This window comes from Alligator sinensis, unplaced genomic scaffold (genome assembly GCF_000455745.1).
Source record: "Alligator sinensis unplaced genomic scaffold, ASM45574v1 scaffold685_1, whole genome shotgun sequence".
Taxonomy (NCBI): domain Eukaryota; kingdom Metazoa; phylum Chordata; order Crocodylia; family Alligatoridae; genus Alligator; species Alligator sinensis.
The window spans coordinates 1,144,486-1,168,743 of NW_005842336.1; the positions used below are offsets into that span (position 1 = coordinate 1,144,486).

Sequence of the window (24,258 nt, forward strand, 5' to 3'; positions counted from 1 at the left end):
TTTTCTGTGTACAGCACAGGGTATCAGTGGGTACATCTACACAAGACACTGAGTGCACAGTAACCATTACAGCATGGACAGTGCTAATATGCTACTGTGCAGCATTATTATGCTATTGCACAGTAGAGTCACTTAAAAGACATTTGCCGGCACTACCTCGCAGGAACTCTGGTTACTGCACATTTATTTAGTATCTGCTAATACAAATACTACATAAATGTACAGTAACCATTGCACAGTTGTGTCTCATGTAGATGTGTCCACTGGGTTCATGATTATGGTTTCCAAGTTCTACTATAATACAAATAATGATTAGATCTTTTCCCGCAGGGCCACTGAAAAGCCATCATATTTCAGTTACCACTGATTACCACTGGATTACAACCAACTGAATTAAATCAGATAGCAGTGGATTAGAATTTGTGATCTCGAGGTAAAAGACTCTGTACCCTATCATATAAGTGACTATGATTTTTTAAAATGTTTCACTGTCCCTAGACAGACTAATTTAGGAACCAGTAAAGCTGGTTGAAACGTCCATAATTTTGAATTTCAAAATAATTTCTTTTGTTATCATTTCTACTTTTAGCTAGAAACCTACAAGAGAAAGGGCTCATCAAAATTTTCCATAAAAAAATTATTGTAAATTTCAAGAAACCAGTAAAAAAAAAAAATTCTCATAGAAAGTCAGCCAGTTCTAGGACTAAGACACAGCTAAGCTTTGTGACAAAAACAGAGAAAAGAAAAAAAAGGACAATTTTTTCCCCTATCCAGTTCAGTTAATGAATGTACAGAATGTAAAAAAAAAGGTCAGCAAATACTAATAGGTGTTATTTTTAATTTGTATTGTATTGCATCTATAAATCCACTAGACCAGCGTGGATAAAATATGGCCCGCTGGCCAGATCTAACCCACCAAGGGATTTTATCTGGCCTGTGGTGGGTCCCTTTGCCCTGACCGGTCTGGTGGGGGAAGGGGAGGGCAGTCCAGACCATGGCACATGCAGCTGATCTCACTGCTCCTGGGCCTGCAGCATGGCTAAGGCGGTGCAGTGGCTGGACTCTGTTTCCTTGCAGCCCTGGTGGTAGTGGTTTCTTCCAGCTGCTGCCTCTAGTGTCACTGTTGCCACCAGACCCAGCCCCACTGCCCAGGCACCCCAGCCCATCTGCCCTGCCCCTGCCACCGAGAGTGCTGGATACAGCAGGCAGGTTGGGTCTCCATGGAGACTGGTCCAGGACCCACGTGGGCAGGGTGTGCTCAGCTGGGCAGATGAGATGGGGCCACAGGTGAGCAGGGAGTGGCATCCAGGAGCGGGACAGACAGGTGAGGCTAAGGCCAGGGATGGGATCTTGGGGCAGTGTGAGTACAGAGCTGGGCCCAGAGCACAGCCATGATCTGCTGCCCATACATCTCTGCAATGGGTGCCGGTTCCACAGGCATGGGCATGCCGAGAGCGGATCACAGGTTTACCCTGGGCCCCGGCCACAAGCTGTCACCATCCTGAAGTCCTGGCCCTGGCACTGCCCCCAACCTGTCCTGCTCCCAGACACCTCACCCCACCCACCCGTGGCCCGCTGAGATCCCAGGCTGGATTCTATGGGGAGGCCAGGATCACCAGGCAGTGACAGTGCAGGGCTGGGCCTCAAGGCAGAGCCACTTAGGAAGTTTTGATGAGCTGTTGGGGGAAGAGAGGGGAGAAGAGGAAGGGGGACCTAACCCAGCCTGCAACAGCTCACCAAAACTCCTTAAGTAGCCCTCCAGCCCAAACATCCACTCCTGCAATAGACATAGGGGCTCCATTACAGAAAGGATGGTACAACTACAGAGCAAAAAACACACCTGGGCCTACAGTGCTTGTAATTGAAATAGGCAAAATAAACAAAGAACAGGAGATGAGTTATAAATAAAGCCTGTGTACATGTCATGTCTATATTGCTTCTGTGGCATTCCTAGAAGCGCCACTCCCAAGCACTCTCCACCCACTGGCTCTTGCTTTGTGCACATAGAAATGAAGCAGTGAAGCCACCCTAATGTTACTCCAGCACAGTGGGGACACATATCAAGAATTGCAACCCTTAAAAAGTAGTTGTACTTCATCTCAGTCCATTTTTTATTCCAGCCGCATAAAAGAGATCTTAAAGTGGTTGTGAAGAGAAGGACAAAGGGGCTGTGGTGGACAAAGGAACTAAGCCTTAATTTTGATGGGCACATTAACACTAAAAGGCAATAATAATACTTTGCTGTTTGCATATCACCTTTGCAATGAAGGATCTCAGACACATTCAGTCTAACATACACGTGAATGAGATAAAATGTCAGCTCATACTCCAGTTGCCAGTCTGCATACAGGGGTGGTGATCTGCACTTCTAATCCTCTACAATACTCTTTCAGAAGTAGATGGAACAAATAAGCACAGATCTTTGGACAAACAACTCTGAATGCTTATATTTACAAAAGTAAAACCAAAGTTCATTTTGTATCCAGAGAGTGTGTTACAGCCAGGGTGACTTCAGATTAAAGTGGGAAGTGCATTACAACTATCCGTCTCCTGGGATAAAAAGAGGGCAATTCATTATCTGTGCTCCATTCCACCTGGGGGCCTCCATTCCTAAAGAAGGTGACTGCCAATCATAATCCATTCTGCAGACTTATATTTAGTGTTTGTGATGTAGGTTAGGAGCAGCAGTGGGACAGGCAGGCAAAGTTAATTTCTCAAGTTCAGATCTATGTCTTTAGAGGGGAAAGGTCAGAGCCTAACCATCCAAGTCTCACAAATGACTTTGGGCTTAACAGTGCTGTTCTGTTCTAGCAGTATTAAGTGAGATGCATCTAAATGTCCTAAAACTGATGTAGCATTAAACTAGATGAAATCTAAATAAATTTTTAATGGTATCTATATAGCATTCTGTCACAAGCTATATCAAGCATATAGGTGCATTACACACATGCAAAAGCACTATATATACACTCCTACTTACCTATACCTATTCATCTGCATATACATACACACATCCATATACACAAACAAACATACACTTGCATCCTTTTTTTTCCAGACACACAATATCTTTGTGAAATCCATTTTTAGTATCACAGTTAAGCTTTAGATTTGAGGGTTTTTATAAATAAACTTCAATAAGGATAGATTTTATCCACATAAAACTATGAGTTCTACAACATGCAAAAGTGCAAAGATTATGCATAATCTAAGCAGAAAAAGTATACAAGCAGACTTATCTCTGTATCTTGAATTTATACATATACATATGCAGGAAAAGAGCTACAAATACAAAAATTAACTGATGGTAACATTAGCACACACTACATACAACCTTCTCCCTCATGATCATGGAACACTAAAGCTGTAGAGTCAGGCATTCACAATTTAGAAATGCCAGAGGTAGGGTTGCCTTCAACTTTAATTTGGCCCCTGCCTAAATGCATATTAAAGTACAATTTCAAATTATAACTAATTATTTCCCCTAGCTTCCCTACCTGACCCTGTGCTCTTTATTCCAATGCCCAGTTATGACCAGCCCAAGTTGGTGTATTTTGTGACCCATCTTTCCCTTAACCTTGGCCTCCAGTTGCCCTTCCATGCTCCTCCTCACCACTGACTTCTAGTCCCAGGCTCCTCCCAGGGCTCATTACCCAATCTCAGATTTCTCCACCTGGCTCCTTGCCTAGGTAGTCATAGTTTTTTGTTTGCATCATGGAAACCCAGCAAATCTGTCTGTTATGAATATCCCCAAACTGAAAATGCTGTGTACCCACTTTGTATTAACATCTATAAGCATAACTCCATGGGATGATCTGTCTCTCTGTTATTCTCCATTGCCCCCTTCAACATGCTTCAAAGTTCTTTTCAGGGTGTTTTCTTGTTGTTTGGTTTACTTATTCTAAAGTGGAGATCCTGCATGGACTCAAAATGCCACCAGCATGTGACTATGGAAAACCTGGCAGCATCACACATGGCCCACTGTCTTACCTGATGTAAAGAAGTCTATTTTTCTCTTAGAAAACTGGAGAAGAAGAGGGGATAAAGAACACAGAGCAACAGCATCAAAGCCCCTGTCAGTGAAGTAGTTAAGGTCACTACTCTCTGAAGGTCAACCATGTTTTAGACAAGTTATTATGCAGGATAACTTTCTGCTTGTATTGTTTGGCTAAATAGTAAGAAACTGACAGTGATATTTTTGAAGGCACAGAAGTCAAAGATAGAAAATGAGAAAACCAGATGTCTTGAAGGAATGCTTGAGAAATGCTTAGGATAAAGACTTTTTTTCTCTCTTTAAGAGAAACATCCCAGAAGATTTTTTGAGGCTCACTATCAATAAGTGACACTGACACAGTGTTGTACAGTTTTCCACCGTCTTCTAATAGAGGTGTGAACTCCAGCTTTCTCAGGAAGTGCTTTTATTGGACATTTTGTCACCTCAAATGTAGCAGAACTTACAATGAAGACCTGGAATCTGAAAAAGCATCCAATGAGCTACTGGGCACTTATATTCAAGACCACAATTAGGGAAATCCACTTCTATTCAGGACATCATGTTAAACTCAAGCTTAAATTTAACACAAGCTCTAGTCCCAGTGACCTCAAAGCTCTTCTGAACTGGAAAGCAGTTAAAATTCTATTAAAATATTTCTGGAACCAAGATCTAAACCGTATGCACTGGGTGCTCAGTCACCCTGGAGGTACCCAGTGAGTTTGAAGGAGCAAGATGGTGGTTTCAGTCCTGTATACTGTACTATGCATCTGGCACCCAGCACCCTCAGAGAGTTCCATGGATGTCAATAGGGCTTGCCTATATGCTAACATTTTGAATGGAAAAGATTAAGAAAATTAACCTGATGGAATAATTTAGAAAAAAACAAATGTCAGGTATTTTTCTAAACAGCAGATATGAGGCTAAAGATTTCCAGCTCACCAGAAGAAACTATTTAACATTCCTATAGCTCTGTAAAAGCCAGGTATTATTTTGATTGTTTGGTGCTGGATTTAAATCCCCGTCTCTTGGAGTCATGAATATGCAAGAATCGCAACTCTCATCTTTTAAAAAATATGTTTTCCAGAACTCAAGTTTCTAGAGAAAAGCTTGAAAAATATGAACCTTAAGTCAGAAAGTAACTAAAAAATTACCCTGAATGTATTTTATATAAACTTTCAGGATTTGAAAGACAGCCAGTCTCATTTTTATCTTGTGCCTCATTTTTATCTTGCCTCATGACTTCGGAGCACTTGGATTTGTCAGTGGTGCAGGCAACATATCACGGGTTCGAGCCAAGGCCTATGACAAGGAAGTTTACCAAAAAAAAGGAAACTTCTTTAATTTCTTTTGCCAGCTTACTTTTTGCCTGTTTACTTAAATAAAGAAAACAACTCGCCTATCTATTCAGAGGCAGACAAGGTTCCTTGGGTGAATTTGATATCTTTTATTAGACCAACCCAAATAGTTGGAGAAAAGTTATTAGGCAAGCTTTCAGGTTCAAAAATTTAATAACTTTTCTCCAACTATTTGGGTTGGTCTAATAAAAGATATCAAATTCACCCAAGGAACCTTGTCTGCCTATATCCTTAGACCAACACGGCTACAACCTAAACCCCTGCTATCTATTCAGATGCATTTATAGATTTTATTTTTTTTTTTGCTTAAATCAAGGTATACATTTTCAGTAGGGGAATGTTTTTGAAATTTAAACAAAATACCCTTCAGTCAATGAATTAAAAAAAAAAAATCTTTTTATTCTGGTTTAAACAACAACTTTGTTTTAAGTCTAACCTACCTGTAGGAATAATTATTACAATAACACTTAGAGGTCCCTTGCTACAACTGGGAACCCTTATGCTTGAGGCTGTACATGTATGTGTTAAGGGACAGTTCCTACCCAGAAGAGTTTACAATATAAATAGGCTTGGCAGGATTCGATTTTTATTGATAGACATGCATTTCACTTGTCACTCACAGCCCAGTGGAAAAAAATGTCCGTCAGTAATTATCAAAATTTATAGAAAGGAGATTTAAAAAAAAAAAAAAATCTGGGATGGGGGTAAGGAAAGCTGGGGCAGGGGGCACTGTACACACACACACACACACACACACACACACACACACACACACACACACACACACACACACACACTGGCCACTGCAGGTGGGGTGGAGGAGCTGCAGCTGTACCATTTGTGCACTACTTCTCTGGCAGCAGCTTGGGCAGCCACTGCAGTAGTTGGGGGCCATGCTGGTAGGGCTGTGCTGGAATTGAGGATTGGAGGGGCAGAGCTGTTGGCAGCTGGGAGGCTGGTGCCACCGGTCACTCGCTTTGCCCAGATCCCAGGGATTGGGCACCAAACACCCAGCGATCCTGGGCTGGCCCCTGAGTGATTGGGACTTGCTGGGAATTTGGCCCCTGGCATAATCATGCAGGGGCTGGGCCAGGTAGGAGCTCTGGGAACATGAGAGACAGTGGCTGCCCAGTCCAAGGAGGGAACCAGCTCCCTGTGGCCCCTTATGGGGAGAGCCCTGCCTGGCAGGCACCAGCAGAGGGGTGACCCAGCCCTTTGACTGCCACAGCCTCTCACCCCTCCAGGCACCATGGGGGCAGCAGCTGGGCCCCAGGCACATCCCTGTGCACCCTGTCCCGATCACGCTGCCTCTCCCTGTGTTCCCAGAGCTCCTGCCCAGCCCGGCCCCTGCATGGCCAGGGCAGGGTGTGTAGGGGTGCCCCTGGGGCCCAGTCGCTGCCCCCATGCTGTCTGGAGGGACAGGAGGCCATTGCTGTCAAGGGACTAGGTTGCCCCTCTGCTCTTGCCTTTCTGGCAGGGCTCACCCCTTAAGTGGTTTTGGGGAGTGGGGAGCTGTCTGGCCCTGGGCTGGGCAGCTGCTGCTTTTCCCAGTGTACCCAGAGCTCTGGAGTGCCACTGCCCTCCTCTTCTGGCCCCTGCCTGCCTGGATCTTTCCTGATGAATGAACAGAATGACTTAAAACAGGTATGATTTATGGATATTTACTTTTATGTATTTTACCATATGACTTTATAAAACTTTTAACAGTATACTGTCATTACTAAATTGTCTGCCCCCCACACTGCTAATTTTGTGCCATCCAGAAAATTTAAATTGATAAAAATTGATAAATATCAAAAGAAACACTTAAAAATAAACATTAATTTTAGCCGTTGAAATGATTAAAAAAAATAAGAATAGAATTCTGCCAAGCCTAAATATAAATCATCAGTGAAAGCAAGAAAGGAAGAGTTATTGTTGCCATTTTACAGATGGAGGCAACTAAGGAATAATAAGTGCCCTACCTACAGTCACACAAAGTCAGTGGCAGAGGCAGAATCAAACCTGAATCTTATGAATCAGAGTAAAAAGCCTTAATTACAAGAACCATCTTTTCTCTCTAGGGTCTAGATTCAGCAAAGCACTCACATATATGATTATGTCCTACTGAATTCAATACAAACTAAGCACAAGCTTAAAATTAAACATGAGCATAAAAGTTTTGCTGAATCAGGGTCCAGTTACTAAAATGGTCTTTTCAAAAGCAGTATCAGAGTGCTTAACTATGTTGCTTTAAAAGCAATTACATCCAATTTGTATTTAGCATCTGACACACTCTCCTAATCTAATTTCTTTATAGAAGATTAGCTGATGGCATATTCACTGTGTACTGGCTTCCAACTCCTTTAGATTATAACAGCCCTTGTTATGCCATCTCTTTAAAAAATACTCAGTGATCTTTCTCCAAGGTTGACATTTTGAAAAAGACAATGTGTGCATGTGCATGCATACCTGGTTAATGCAAACACACTTTGCAGCTGTATTTTGCAATGCAGCTATTGGGTATGGAAGATCATAAAAGCAAGGTAATCATTTATTTCCTTTCTCATTCAAGTCTCTTGCATGGAGTACCAAAGATCAAGAAAGAGATCCAAAGGGAAAGTCCATTAGTGAAAAACTTACCTCTGAAGCAAGTGAATAGACTTATATAGAACAAGTAAACTTACGATGAAGAGGCTGAAAACATAGTTCTGTGTTACAGTCAGCAGTGACAGCAGAGTACAAGAGGCTTCCACTATTGATGGCATATCTTGTGGAGTAAGTAGATTAGTTCTTTGAGGGGAACATCAGGAAAACAAAAGAAAAATTGTCAGAGAACTCTCCTACCAGGCTACAAACCCTGGAATTTGGAAAGATTTATGGTAATTTAGAATATTAATTTTATTTTGCTTGAGATCCAGATTTCCAATGATATTTTTGTTTAAGAGAGAAGGAAACCTTCCCCCCACACACTCCCCACAAAAAACGATGTCTCTACCTGAATGCCAAAACGTGAGCTGAGGGAAAAAGGATCAGCATTCCATGGGCTGCAGAGCTGAAGTTATTTCAGTCACTAATCCTTCATGGAACATGGGCATGAAGTTATGATGAGCTTTGTAAGAGTGACAGAACTTCTTTAGCTCAAGTGTCTGCAGCCCAACCCATGGGCTTCCTCTTCAGACATACATTTAATTGTGCTAAGCTTGCATACTGAAAACTAATTTAACTGTGCTAAGCCTGTATAATAAAAACTACACTAGCACCTAGAGACCCCTTGCTATAATTTGGGACCCCTAATGCTAGGGGCTGTACATAGATGAGCTGATCCGATGCTGTCAGACTTATGTAAGCAGGCATGAGTTGTATTTAGCAGCAGGGCTTGCCCTTGACTAGCTGCTGCAGAAATGAACATAACTTGACCTGTCTACACTGAGCAGCTGTAGTCAGCATCATGTCAACTATTGTCACCATTTGTATGAAAATAATACTGAGCGACTCCAGTTGAGATCAAGGCCCCATTATGCTTGGTACACAGCCCCTACTTCAAAAACATTGTAATATAAATAGACAAGACAGGGCAGAAGGAGATACAGATAGGGCGTAATTTGCTCAAGGTCATTCAGTAGGTCCAGAGCCAAAAATATAACCCAGGTTTGTCCACCTCACATTCCAACATCCAATCCACTAAACCATACACTGTTCTCCTATTAAAAACTGTTTAGTCAGTACTGAAGCAAAATGGAAGGAGAAATGATTCATGACCATAATAACCCAAATCTGCAACCTTTGGACTTCTGCTTTACGTAGTACGTTGCCCCGGATTCCCTATCCTCTCTTTTAATGATTCCTTCCTTAAGAAGACTAGATTGTTGGCATATACTGAGCGATACCTGCTTATTAGCCTGCTCTGAACCCAATGAGGTCTTTCCACTGACTTCACTAGGATATAAATCGGACCCTAGGATACAGATGACCTCAGACTATCAGTACTGTTCATCCTACATCAGCTACAGGACCCTGAATAAAGATGATAATATGAAAGTTAAAGCAGTCTAAAAGTAGCAAATCTAAGGGTTGAAGCCCTACATCAGTTAGTTTCTAGCCGTCTACCCTATCCCGCCCATCCATCCTGCAGCTCCAAAGGGAGAAAAGATCCATCTTAAAACACAAAACCTCCACACACCTTGGAGTTCCTCCAAATGACTGTTGGACAGCTTCACCTTATGTGACCTTTCTGAGCTGGATTTCATTTTCCTCTGAACAATTTCTCATGCACAGCTGGAACAACTTTTCATGTGCAGCTGCGACAACCACTTCAACTGTTGCAGACCTTGATTTGCATCACCATCATCACCACCTCGGCAAACAGCTTTCTGCTGCCCTGATTTTGTATCTCAGTATACAACACAACAGTGAACAGACTGTCTGTGTATGACCTCAATTTCCACTTCCCGGGGCCAAAAAAAAAACTTCCTACTGGAAAGCAAGAGAAACTGGGGTGAAATTTGTTCTTGTGCTGCTTGTGTCATGCTACTACTGAGAAGATCATTTAGAACAAGTGTTTCCAACCCAATATTTTTATTTTTTAAAAATATTTAAATAAATGCATTTCTTAAAAAGCCAGCTTCCATAGCTTAGCACATTTTTAATTAAGAAGCTGGTTAAATGTGATAAAGAGATTTTAGACATTTCAAAACCAGGAGGGTATGGGCGCTCAGAAAAAACACTGATGCCCAAAATCAAGTGATTTTGGTTTCCCAACTTGGGATACCTGAAAGGAAACAGATTTTCAAATTGCTAGATAGAAGAGGTTGAAAAATTACATGACATTTAAAAAAAATGCGATGCCCTCAAGTTTGCTTGGAGTTTTTTTGACAAAAGCCAAATAAAAAAAAGACTATCATTCAGTCTGTGATTTCTAGTTTTTCCAATTAAAACCAATTTATCCTCAAATAATTTTTTTGTTTTGGTCAAATAGCCAATTTTCATTGGGAAAAAAAATTGGTTTAATGAGAAATATTTTCACAAACTCTTACATTCAGCATCTGTCCTCTGAAACTTGGCTCTCTTATGGTATCTCAGGTTGGGTCCCTAAAGTCTGAAGCTGACAAAATCCTCAGTCATTTATTTTAAAATCATGGCCCAAGTGATCTATACCAACTTCCATTTAGAAAAATTCTTCAACATAGGCATGATCCTCCTCCTCCCACTGAAGTCAATGGGAGTTTCAATACAGATTTCCACAAGGACAGGATGGGCTATGAAACAGCAAGGTTAACAATGCACTGCTATCAGCATTTATGCCAGAAACAATTTAGAACAATTTATTCCATTGTTTCAAATGCATAAATATCAAAACCCTCTAGCAAGAGAAATACCATTGTTGGGTACAAACATCTTTATACCATCTCCCGTGGGGTACTATAGATCTAGGGAGTTCACGAGAGGGCCAAAGCTGTGATTAAAAGCCACAACCCATCAGTAAATCACTACATTTTTCCCCTCATTGAAAGAGCATTTATAGGGAGATACAAATCTATATTGGAAGCAGCATCTCCTTTCTGCCTAATTGGTTCACAGTCACTGTAACTTGAATAAGCCAACTGCTTAAAAAACAACTCAGGAGCCACAGTAAAGATAGAAAATTATTGCTTCCTGTCATGACCAAATATTAAACACAGTGCACACCTAATGACTCTATCACTCCCCAGGGAAGAAGCTTTATGAACAATAAAATCCCAGAAGACTTGCACTGTTTGGACTTGGAAGCCTCATTATAGGCTCACTGATCCAATACAATTTACAAGCTCAATGGACTCCATTTGAAGTGAAAACCACCAAACATGGAGTTATAAATGGAACACCCACAGAGAAATAAGCACTGGGTTCTTTATTTGGGAAGGGAATTAACAGAGGAGGGGGAAGGCAGGAGGAAGATGGGTCTGGAAGAGAGAAAATATATTAGAGTCACATATGAAATGAGAGCAGGCGAGAGAAATGGAAATAGAAGTTGCAGTGAGAAAGGAAAGATTGGCTGACTATTTAAAGCACCAGAGCTGGGTTCAGTACCCTGTTGTGAAATCTTGGGCAAGTCCCTTAATGTCCCAGTGTCTCGTCTCCATTTCAGTGAAGGGAACAACAGCATTTTCCCACTTTGCCAGCTTGTTGGGAGGATAAATATATTCAAGATGGCAAGGTGTTCAGAGACTAGTGTCATGGGGAACATATAAATACCACAGATACAGAAAGAAATATTGATCTAAAATGCAATGGAAGATGAGGGGAGTCTTTCCTTTCACTTCCCTGAGTTTTATATTACACTCTGAAGAGGAAACTAACTGAAAAGTAGGAGACATGCTTCCATATGCAATGGGAAGGCTTCCTTGAGGAATGAAGCAAGCTTTGTTGACAGAGGCTAAAATACAGGAGTGTTTAGATATGGGAGATTATTTATAAAAGTCCATCAGAAACAGACTGCATTGGAAACGCACAACAACTGAGGGTGGGATTAGGAAGAAAGAAAAGTGTAAAAGAGAAGCAAAAGGCAAATGTGAAGAGCAAGATTATGGCAAAAGATGTCTTGAGTCCACAAAACAGGGCTAAGGCAGAATAAGAAAAGAGGGAGGGAAGGTGATAAGCAAAAGGGAAGCATTTAGAGTCATGGATGTGTATACTAGGATGTAAAAAATTTGGACCACAGCCTTGCCCAAAACAGTTTATGGCACTCCACTAAGCCCCACCCCCAGCCTTCCACCATCAACTACAGTAGAATTCCTGCCCTATCAGTGTGGTGAGCCTGACCAGCTGGGTACCAGGTCTTGCAAAGCATAGTCAGACATGCAGGTTCTACTATGGCCTCCAACCACCGAGAATTGGTGCATGGGATGTGTTTGGTTGATGTATTTTTTTTCTAGCTGTTAAACTCAGTAAACATCAATCAACAATCTCTGGAGAGTTTTAATTCACAGGAAACTTTATCCTGGTTTTGGTTTGATGAGTGGGATCTCAATGCCTCTGCATTTCAGAGTTGCAAAACCACACAACAGACCCCGGGAGAGAGATCTTGATGGTTGGGCTGTGAGAACACACATAGGTCAAATGCACACTTTTTACAATATACCCACAGGGGGTCTTCCATCAGGATTTGAATCCAGGACCATCAGCAAGAAAGGGAACAATCTCTTTGGTTTTAGCTCTAGTCAGTCAAACACCATCCTGTGTGGACTAACCACAGAATGGAATGCATATTACCCCTCCCAAAGCAATGAATGGTCAGATGTGTGCATACTGATAGGAAGTCTATACTGACACATCTGTTGGTGCCACTGTTATCTTTTTCCATTTCCCCTGAGCAAATTCATTGGATTTCATGGCTCCTCATTCTGTTGCCTTCCCTCTGTTGGCTGCTCCCTAATCCATATGGTACACAGACTAAGCAAAATCCTCCCCTACCAGAAATCATTGGTAACACTCCCATTCTTTTCCATGGGACAAGGATTTGATCCTCTCTGCTTAAGCTGACTCAAATTTTTGTGTTGGCCAGTCAGGATTCTAATCAGTCAGCATGGGCAATGCCGTTTATCTGGGTAAGAACATGGCTTTTTCTAACAAGGCTGGACTCCATCCATCCTTGTCATCTAAACTGCACTAGATCATCACTGGACCTCATCTAATTAATGCTAAATCCCTTTGGGCCTTGTCTTGATTAGACTTATCGTCTTAAGATTTCCCTCCAGTGGTAGCAACTGTCACAATTTCTTTTAAAAGATGTAAAAGATCTAACCCAGACATCGCCTTTTTTGCCCTGTCATTGTGGGGCCAAAACATCCATAGGCTAATTGCAAACAGAGCTATGCCAAGTCATGAGTTAAGACTCAAAACCATTGCATTTTTCTGATGTCACTTCAAGAAATTATCTCAGCCACATCTCCCTCACCCAATTCTCCTTCTTGTCCTATTGTACCCAAAGAACATTACTATATACTATACATCATGCTGAGAATACATTTACCTTATGTGGGCCCTAATACTGTATGGTCTTAGCCCCTCACCGTCTTCAATGAGGTAAAGTAATATAGTTATCCTTATTTTTCTAGTGTAGAACTGAGGATGACAGGTATGCCCACATAGCATCCTTGACATGCCCCAGCAGAGAAACCCCTGTATGTCTTGCCTTGTCCTGATGGAGGTGTGAAACCCAAAAATGCAGCAATGAAGTCACTTAAGAAGCATTTCCCCATGGTTCTTCCCAAATACACAAAGGAAGCATTGTAGACGTGTTCAGTTTCTAGCAGAGCAAGAAACTGAACCCTAAATCACAGGGAAGCACCCTAACCACCTTTTCTTCTAAGAACAACCGTCTAAGCATCCTGCCTCTTTCCAACTCTTATTTTTCCCTTTTACAAAAATATTCTTCTCCTCCTTTAAACTCATTAGGTTGCTGGCAAATCTGTTGTCTAACCACATTAGAAGTGATTAAGCAAGACTGAAACAAGCAACCATTTTGCTCTCCTCACATGCTTAAGTGACTGTTGTGCTGGTGTTCACTTTGAGGATTACCATTCTAGAACCTAGCGTTTTAAAAAGAAACTTTGGTTTGGTTTTGTTCATTAAAAGGAAAAAATGGACTAAGAAAACCACCTGTCAAAAAGCTAAGATAGTGCACTCTAAGTTACTGACTTCTCAGAAACATCCAAACTACTAAAAAATTCATAAAGAGACAGATGGCACAAAAGCAGCTCTTTGCAGGAGAGCTGGGTTTAGCAGTGAACAAAGGACTTTGTCTCCCAGAGACAAGTGGAGAGATCATTCTAGGCTTTGGAGGGAAGAGTAGGGAGCAGAACAGAAAAGTGGTTATTTCACTCTCATGACTCCTCCCTATAGCAGCAGTGGATTTAGAGAAACATTTATTTCACTGCAGCAGCTTTGCAAGGGTGAAAAGGGAATGAAGTAGAACAGTTCCAAACCTGTCACATATTATGTAATGCTGTTTGCCCTGATAAGGCAAGAAACATAATAAAATGTTTTGAAATACAAGAGAGAGTATGGTTTGAGACCCCACTCATCAAACCAAAACCAGGATAAATACTTTTGGCAAGTATTTCAAAATACTTGCCAAAAATGGGCAACTAACAACTTAAATTAAGGGCAAACCAAAGTACAGAGAGGTTAAGTGATTTTCTGATGGACAAATTAGTGGCATAACTGGAAATTAGATCCAGTTCTCTGAATTCCTATTGCTCAGTTCCAAACACTAGGAAATTCTGCCTCCCACCATTACTCCCTTCCTTTCCTGCTTCAGTTGATAGGAAGAAGGAACACCACCCATTAATGCCTGAGCTCATTAAAAGCTGAAAATGGATATGCAAAACAGTCTGCAGATATTGCAAACTAGTAAGCACTCTTCAAACGCCAAGCATATCATTTAAACTTCCACTTGTGTTGCAGCAGGACATGGTACAACACAGGCCCTGTCCTACATTGGCAAACTATAGCAAGCACTTTAACAGAAAGCATGGACACCACAGTGGCACATTCATAATGTTTGTGTCTGACAGAGGCTGTCTTTCCTGAAGTGTATTTTATTGCTTGTGAAATGTGCCAGAGAGCTGACTCTGGAGACTTGAGCCCTCTGCTTATCAATACAACAGGTATAACAGGAGCCACAGTGGAGCAAACTCCATTTACAGTGCTCAGGCTCTCCTCTGAAAGGATGAACTCTAGGATAAAAGAATGTAATTCAGTCTCTTTGGCCTCTGTTCAAAGTGTGTGTTAGCTCAACAAATGGCTAAATAGCTACAGTGTATGTCAGCTGACCAATGCTGTGGTTCACCACCATCTAAAATGATAGTGCCAGTTGTTCAGCTACTGTAACTCAATATAGTCCCATCAGAGTGAAGGATCTGGCCCTAAGCCTCTTACAATTCTTCAATGCACCTCTAACCCAAGAGAACATTCCATCTTCTCCCCCCACAAACTAATAGCTCAAATTCTATTACTCTAATTTAGTCCAAGCTTTAAACAGAGCCCAAACACATTAGGCCTTACTGAACAATTAGAACGTTTATCAATAGTGGGGGCTGAATCCAGGACTCCCTACTGTACAGGTACATCTACATAAGATGCTGTAAGGAACATTAGCCTAAATATTAGGCACATAAAGGTGCTCAACTACACATGTACATCCTTAATGCCCTTTAAAAAATGGTGAATTTAGGCTATTTGCGCCTAAATTTTATAACTAGGAGCATGAGTTCCTAAATACCCAGGCTAAACGACCTCACCTTGCTAGCTGAAAGAAAACAGAGGGCTCCAAAGCCTCCATACGATACAGCCACTTGAAGACAGAGAACCATGTTGTACTAGCAGAACTGTGCTACAGAACAGAGCTGTGCCAATAAGCAATTTTTCAATTTGGTGACCAAACAGCAGGGATTGAAAATTTTGTTTCCGGTTAACCCAAAAAATAGAACTGTTTCAGTTTTTCTTGATGAGACTGAAAAGCTGAAAAAAAATTGTTTCAATTTGAGCATATGTTTTTGACCCAAACACCAATGCCACTTTTTTTTGCACATCTTATACCCTTTTAAAAAACATAAACCTACCACACTAGTTCAAAATGAAAAATTAATATTTGTGAATATTAAAATAAAATGTTTTGAACTTTGGACCAGTTTCCCCCTATAACTGGATTGTGTTCTTAAGAGGTGATGGATAGCCCAAACAACTGAATGATATCTTTCATACAGACAGGACACAGGCTACAAGCTTTCACTTGCAAATTTAATTTGTAAAAGGAAGAACATGATCATTTCCCAAAGATCTTCCTCAAAGTCTCCTGATTGTCATATGCCCACCTAGCATTTTCTTCAGCAAATCTTAGAATATAAGGCAATAGCTTAAATTCCAAAGATTGCCATATACACCACTAAGCACTACTACAGCCACGGAAAAGTCCGCTACTTGTTGTTTTAGTTTAATACAATATTTTTACTGAACTCATAAACCTACCAAGAGCTGAGATGTGACAAATAACTCAAGAAGGGAGGGTACCATGGAGGCTACCACCACTCAGGAACTACTGTGCGGTGTTGAAGTGTAGAAAGAAAGCAACAACTTATGGAAAGATACTGAAACATACTGAATCCATGCCCATTTATGCCATTTGATAATCTGGGGGTTTAAAGGGCCCTTCAATTCAGGGCCCTTTAAACCCCCCATGTCGGGCACACACCTGACTTACTTGCCCCTCCGGCAGTGGGAAGGGGAGGGCAAACTGCCGGCGGGTGGAATGGTCCCTGGGCTGTGGGGATGGGCTGGTGCTTCCCGCCACGGCAGCAATGCCCCCCCCCCAAAAGTGGCACCTGCCCACAGGCATCCAGCTTGGGAGGTCCCAGGGGGCACCGCAGCCACGGAGGGAAGCACGAGGCCCACGCACAGCTCAGGCAGGCAGGCAGGCTCCAGGGGTGGGGGGGAAAGATCAGGCTCGCTGCTTTTTTTTTTTTTTTCCCGGGGGGGGGGGGGCCCCTGCCTGCCCGGGCTGCTGCCAGACTGTCTGCAGGGCTTCCTGCAGAGCCCCTGAGCTGCACGGAGCCCGGTGCTTCGCTCCATAGCTGTAGGAGCAACAAACTAAAACTCCTCAGAGGAGTTGTAGTTTGCTAAGCCCCAAGTCATTTAACGTACATTACACTGCCGAATTTCCTATAGTGGCTGGAATTAAAGCGCAATACACCACTGAGGTGTGCAAACCCTGACATCATTAAAGTGGTGCAAAAGCATTTAGCCTGCTTTAAAGTGTCGTACACACATGCCCCTTGTTTCATCTACACACAGCCATCGAAGAAAAACTCAGAGAGAAATATACTGAGTTTTATTTAAAAACCCACCTGGGCACAACAGGCCAAACACTGAGAAAGACTTCCTCTACTGTTTTGAGTGACCCGACCCACCAACCTCCAAGCACAAAAGAACCTTTCACCCATGGCCAGCATGGCCCAAATGAGACACACCCAGACAGATTCTCATCCAACTAAGCTCATTATCTGTGTTTGAGAGTAAACACATGGAGTAATGTGGAACACTGGGGAGTGAGCCTTCCTGTTTGTAATAGCTCCACACACCTGCCTGCCCCAAGCACGCATTGACTCTTCAGTATCTTACTGAATAAATAATTTTCATTGGTAAGGCTAGGCTGAATCTTTAGGAAAATTCTGGATCAGGATCATTTGGAAAAATCTGAATCTTCAAATACTAACTGGGAAGTGGCCTAAACGTATGAAAGGCATGCTGAGTCATATAGACAAACTTTGGTTTCCAAGAATAAACCCCCCACCCCGCCTGCCACACATACACACACACACAACCCTGCATGGTCCTTAGGACCTAAATCTAGTCCTTAGAGCAAAGGTTATGGCAGCTATGTTTTGTTCAGCATGAAGATTTTTAAATTTTGTTCAGGCAGCAGGGGCATGGGGAAAGGGGAGCCAGAGAACAGCATGACTGCATTACTTTTCTCCTCAGTGAACTATTTTTCCCCTTTAAGTATAAAAACATGATGCTCTTGATTCAACAATGAATGTCACCACTTTGGGTTATAATACACCCATCTGCAAGAACATGCAAAGAGAAAAATAAAAGGGCAAAAAAGAACATTCTTCTTCAGCTCCAAGAGCAGTCTGGAAAATCTTCTGTTCAAACACAAATTTGCCAGATCCTCAACTGACAAAAACTGGTGGATTTCTCAAAATAATGCATTGTCAGAAGGGAGATGATAGCCTGCATTGGCATAGGGGTAAGTTCTGGTCAGTTTGGTCTGAGCACAGTAACTTATGATTGAGTCAATTTTGTTAGGGTCTTACAAACTGCAGCACAGACAGAAATACCCAAGCTAGTATCCAAGTATATATCTGGGTTCCTAAGTGGGCTGGGATAGCCTATGCTGAAACTTATGTCATTGCATGTTCCCCGCTATTGCTACCCAAACTAACCAGATTAAGGTTAGCCTAGGAATGCCTACCTATGTTATCATCACATTTCCAACTGCAGTGTCAACAGACCTTTAATCTTAGATCTTTAACTTTAACTCCTACCATGGTGGGGGGGTGAGCCTAAACATGATAGATGCAATGGTGAACAGGTTCAAACAAGGACATAGCACTAAGAAGGGATGTGTTCTCTTCCCAGATACGGGCCATGGTCTTCTATTGTGTTAGAGCAGGTCGTGGTCTCTTCTATGGTACAAAACAAAGCTATGTTTTAACCAGGTCCTTAATATGATTTGATTTATAATGCAGATGGGTCTTCCTGAGTGCCAGTCTCAATTTTCTCACACACCTTTGTAGCAATAGCAATGCATATTTATTAACTGAGGTGGAAAGGCAATGCTAGTTTATCATGTTCACACTAGCTATTCCCTTGCTGGCTTCAATGTTCCCTCCCTTCTATATCAGAAGACTCCTGTTATGTCTCACTTCTCACAAACAATTCACTTGGAAGTGAAGTGGATGATCAGCACCTCTTCTTCCTCCATTTCACATTCTCTCCATCCCTCAAGTCCTGGTCCTGCAGTCCATGACAAATTCAACACTGTCTGCATTGTTCTTCCACTAAAGCCTGCTAAATCAAAGTCTGGCTATGTGGCCTAAGTAACCCGTATCAGTGGCTACAACAGCTAGGATTCTCTGGAGTACTTTAATGACTTTAGCACCCAATTCTTGCTTAAACTTCTTTCTACTCCTGCAGAGAGCTCTGTCAACATTATTAGTCCCAGACTTGTTTCCAACTTGCATCAAAGAGTGAATTAAACCGTGTTTCAACAGTGAGCCAGCTATGTGTCTGAAAGCGAGTTTGTAGTACGTTTCTGAAACCATATTAAAAGCATGGATCAGGTTCATCTTTCCTATGGGACCCATAATACCAAGGGATAGCTTGTCCCTACAACACGCCTGCTTGATTTGATCATCTCAGTGCCCTTCCCTAATGACAACCAAGGTCTTTGTCATAACCACTGCAATTTAAGTAAAACCTTAGCTCCTTTCCTTTTAACTCAGAGCTAGTTTTCTTCACGCAAGTGATATTCATCATCATGAGCACTCACACACACAGAAGTCAACATTAAGCCAGCAAGAAGGCATTCAGAATAAAATAACCCCTCTTCAAGCACAAACATACATATACACAAACAATATTGACAATGTTCATCAGCATGAGGACATGAGCTGCCTTTCAGAAGCATTATTTCACTCAGTGCAGAGTTGCTAATCACAGTTTACTTTCCATAAAGGAACCCTGTACAATGCAGATTCTACGATTCTCTCATGAGTCTAGAAATACAAACTGTTCCTCAAAAGGGATTTTTTGAGAGGGTGGATAATGCATTTAGTTTGTTTATGTGTGTGTTTCAAAATCCTCACTGCTGGTGAACATAAATTCTGGAAGTATTTATTCTGTTTATCTGCACAAGTACTCATGGGTAGCATTGTTAGTATTATATTTGCATTGCAGAACCACATAGAGCATCTTTTGTGTTTAGTGTTGTGCAGAAGGCCCTTGCCCTGAAAAATTTATCATCTAAACAGAAAAGTATAGGAGCAGAAAATAATGATATAGAAATGTGAGTGACTTGCTTGAGGTCATGTGACAGGTCAGTGATAAATATGAGACTGGAAATATCCCAAACATGGAGTCAAAACAGATGTCTAAGGCAGCCAAAAACAAGCTATACATTTTAAGGACAATTGTAAGGACCCAAGATAATATGTCTAGCACTTCTAGTCAGAAATACCTCACTGTAGGTACTCTGGCCTTTCCAACTTTGCTTCAAACCACCATTTGAAAGTGAAAAGGCAAAGAAAAAGAAAAAAAAAAAGAATCCAAATAAGTTCAGATCCTCCCTGAGAGTTTAGATCAAAATTGTGTTTAAAAATCTGAGGGATGGGAACTTTGGATTTTTACTCAAACTAGCTTAGCCATTCTTAACCCCAAGTTTAACTTCCAGTGTACTACAGAGATGCCAGATCTTGCTATATGGGCTGCATAAAACAGGAAAAAAGAAACTGGACCAATCTTTTCAATATCCCATCTCCAACTGCAGCCAGGTATCCGATGCCTACAATCAGTAGCTACAGGATAATACATCTGCAGCAAAAACTTCCTCCTGACTCCTAGTTAAGGATAAGTTCAAATTAATCCTGAAGCATGAGAATTTAAATTTATCTAAAGCAATCACTTGGCTGTGATTTTTTAATATTCACTTTAAAACCTCTGTGTATTCTTGGTGTTCTTTTTAAATACTACTAGGCTCTCAGCCTCAGCATCGTATGGCAATGAGATCTACTGGTTTGTCACTCGTACCACAAAGCTTATTTCCTTTTAAATCTGTTTTGAATATGCTACCTTAGGATTTTATTGCATGTTCCCTACTCACTCAGAATCTGAAGGCAGACTCCAGGAACATATCTGGAAATATATGTGAAGATGATGTTTAATTCCCAAACCATACATTTAAAATTTGGCTAATGTACATCTAAAATAAAAAATAAATACATAAATTGTATGTATTGTATGTACCCTCCCCCCACCATCACTATGTTGTTAAGGACTGTTAATGAAAATGCCGGGTTACTGAAAATTTATTCCATGATCTAATCAAATCCTGTCCTTGGTGAACAGACATGCACAGTATTGTTGGTCAAGTTAAAATGAGTGTATGTAGGAAGTATTAAAATAAAAAATTCCACCAAGAGAAGCTGAGCCTGTCTGAAAATAAGCAGCTCTTTAGCTTGCCCTTTTCCAAGGGAATATGGAACACAGACATCAAAGCACAGGACAGACTGACAGAAAGCCATCAAGACTTTTGACTGTCTCAAAGCCAATGCAGTGGTTTTGCTTGGTTCGTTTGTTGCTGTGAGCTTTGTTTCCTACCTGTCAATGATCACAGGGTCTGAGGGAGTCTCATTTCTGTTGCCACAACTCTTCTTTTCACAGCACCGGCTGGAGAGGGGAGAAAAACAAAAATGAGAGCATTACAGTGAAAATGCATGGAAAAAACTCTAAGCCTCACTTGACTCAATATAAGGCTCTATAGAGTTTTAAGTGGCCTCCAGGAATTTCTGACTTGGGTTTCTGAAGTGGTGAGGCAGAGGAAGTTAGGGTCCCAACATCCCTTTATTTTCAGTTGGACTGAAACCATTGGCTCCTTTGGCTTTCCTTTGAAAAATCCCAGCTAAAATTAAGAGAAATATGGTCACACTTTAGGCTAAAGCTCCATTTATAAAGGGCTTAAAAATGGATAACAGACATTTTAGCCACATTACAGACATGCATGGCCTGTGGTACAGATAATTATCTATAAATCACCTATAAATTAGACCATCAGTAAAAGGTGTTATAAGCAACCTATTGGCTTGTTGTATAGTAGTAATAAGTTATTCTATTAATTCTCTTTATTTATGTGGTTACCAAAAGCTTCAGTGGTGTGATAATATTGCCAGCAATACAGACTGGAGATCCAACCAGACTGTGCTAGCTAGAGCTCAACCTAGGTGGAGCCTAATCTTTAAGAAGGCTACATTCCTTTGGGATTTGTTTTGATGACGGTAATGAACCTTTTATATTAAGTTTCCATTTATAAATACAGCATGGCCAGTAATGTTAGGATATAGAAATAGCACTACTAACTCTCTGTCTAATGATGATACTATATATTGATTTGGACCCAGTTTACCAAGTTACAAATTATAACTTTTTACATCTACAGCATTCTGCATGTTTCTGGGGCTTTACAAGCAAATGCAAGAACAGAAGGTCCCTGCTTTATAGAGCTTACAAAGATGAATACTACTCAGGGACTACTTTTTAAATACATGATGTATGTGTATATATATGTGCATGCACATATATGCATAACTGGAGAGACAGCTGCTGCCCAATTCTGAGAGGCTCTAAGTCCTCTTCACTGCCATTGAATTCAGTGACAGTTTGAGTCACTCAGTACTAGCCCAGCACCTTTGTATCTGCCCTTTCTTTCTGAAAACAATGGGCCAGACCCTCATCTGCTATGCAGGAGTGTAATCTCATTGAAATAGACCTACACCGATTTATACCAGATGAGGATCTGATAGTTTGACACACAAAATAAAAACAAAACAAGACAAAAACAAAAAGGGGGAGGGGGGGGTCCCTGTTATTAGATCTGAAAATATGGAGATAAATTATCTCAAAGCAACAATGCACAAGTTCATTAGATGTAAGAGCATTCAGATGCTGTAATAAATCAGGCAATTTAATTTGAAATAACCAGGATATTAACATATGCAAAGAAAATATATGAGCAAAACCACTTAACTTTTTAAAAGACTACATCAAAATTCCCTCATGCTCAAAAATCCAATGGATGCCATTTTGCTCTCAGTTACACTAACATAATTCCAAGCTAGATCCATCACATTCAAGCAAAGTTGCTTTGATTTACGCCAACATAATCATGAGCCATATCTAGCCCAGACAATTTAATTTTATTTGTAATGCTACAAGGGGGATTGAATGCATTTTCAAACACCCTAGGAAGCCCAAATTCAGCTCTTGGAATGGCTCTTAGCAAGGAAAAACTGATAAAATAGGCACAAATGAACCCAATACTATATGAAGGATTACACCTTTCTAAAATGGGGAATATTCATATATAGAATACTTAAAACGTAAGTTGCTTAGACAAAAAAAATCTTCCATCTTGCAAGTAGGAAATATTTTGATCCATAGATTGCAATGCCACAAGGACTGAAAGACTTCCCCTTTGCAAGCTCATACAGCCCAGTGAGATAGAATGCAGCTATCAGTTGTAATCTGAACTACTTTGACACTTTTGCATTCCCTTTGCCTCTTTCCTGCATTCACTGAAGCTGTTCCTTTTAAAATAAAAGACTGGCAAGTCATTTAAGAGCCCCAAGGCAGACCCTTTCCTGGTGTAAGATGCCATAGCTTAATTGAAGTTAATAGAACTAGGATGATTTATACCATCAAGAATCATCCACTCTCAGTTGTAACTTTTTTTAAGAGTGCCTTTTACTTGTTTCTCCACCTAATAGCTGTTTCATAAACAGGGCTTGGGCTTTTTTTTAAATACAATAAAATTAAAGTTGTAGTTCTACAAAAAGAACAGAGAAACTTTATTGAGAAGAAAAAAATGTTGACATCTATTTTGCAAAATATTTTCTCTTCCACTGGTAGGCTCAACAAAAGGCTCTTGTGGTTGTTAAATATATTTGCAATGGTATAACTTTTTTATTGCTCACTGAAACAAAACTTGTTTCCTCTCTCTGTAAGAGTTTTAAAACATATCATAGAGTCTCATAATTGAGTCAAGTGGTAACGGTACAAATGTATCAGATTGGATCCTGCCACAATAGTGACCTGGCCGAGTAAAGCAATATTTCCAATACCAAGCATCTTGCCATCCCACATACACTTCCCAAAAGGTTCACTATTTTATAATAGAGTAAAGATTTAGACTGAATTACATGTATTTGGGATACAACAGAATGATTTCCTAGCGTAAAGCTTTTCACAACAAGGCTTTACAACAAGGTTTACTACTATATGGTACTAATTCTTTCCTAATAAAATATACCTTTTACCCAATGATTTCAAAGCATTTTAGAACTACCCATTTTCTTATCATTTGCCTTCAGTTTTACACATTTCAATTACATCACTAGAAGATTTTCTGTAACCCTCTGACTTTTGAGTCGCAGAATATATTAATTTCTCTTGAGAAACCAGCACTGCTGTCCACAAGATGACAAATTTAGATGTGGATAAGAGTAATTCTAAAGACTGGGAGATAATCTAATCAAGAGCATTAGCAGAAGTCCCACTCTAGTCTTCAGCTCTCTCTATCCAAGGAATTTTATCATAGTATACAAGTACCAACTC

The 24,258-nt window shown here is 40.8% G+C and overlaps 1 protein-coding gene across 3 annotated transcripts in view; it reads right to left on the reverse strand.

The window, feature by feature from the left end:
- The window catches only part of EBF2 (early B cell factor 2), a 238,991-nt gene that overhangs the window by 147,379 nt on the left and 67,354 nt on the right, over positions 1-24,258 (reverse strand). For all 3 annotated transcript variants that reach the window (XM_025210136.1, XM_025210135.1, XM_006028712.3), the window contains one exon: positions 21,250-21,318. In XM_025210136.1, the coding sequence (XP_025065921.1) occupies positions 21,250-21,318 (69 nt within the window). The remainder of the gene's footprint in view (positions 1-21,249; positions 21,319-24,258) is intronic.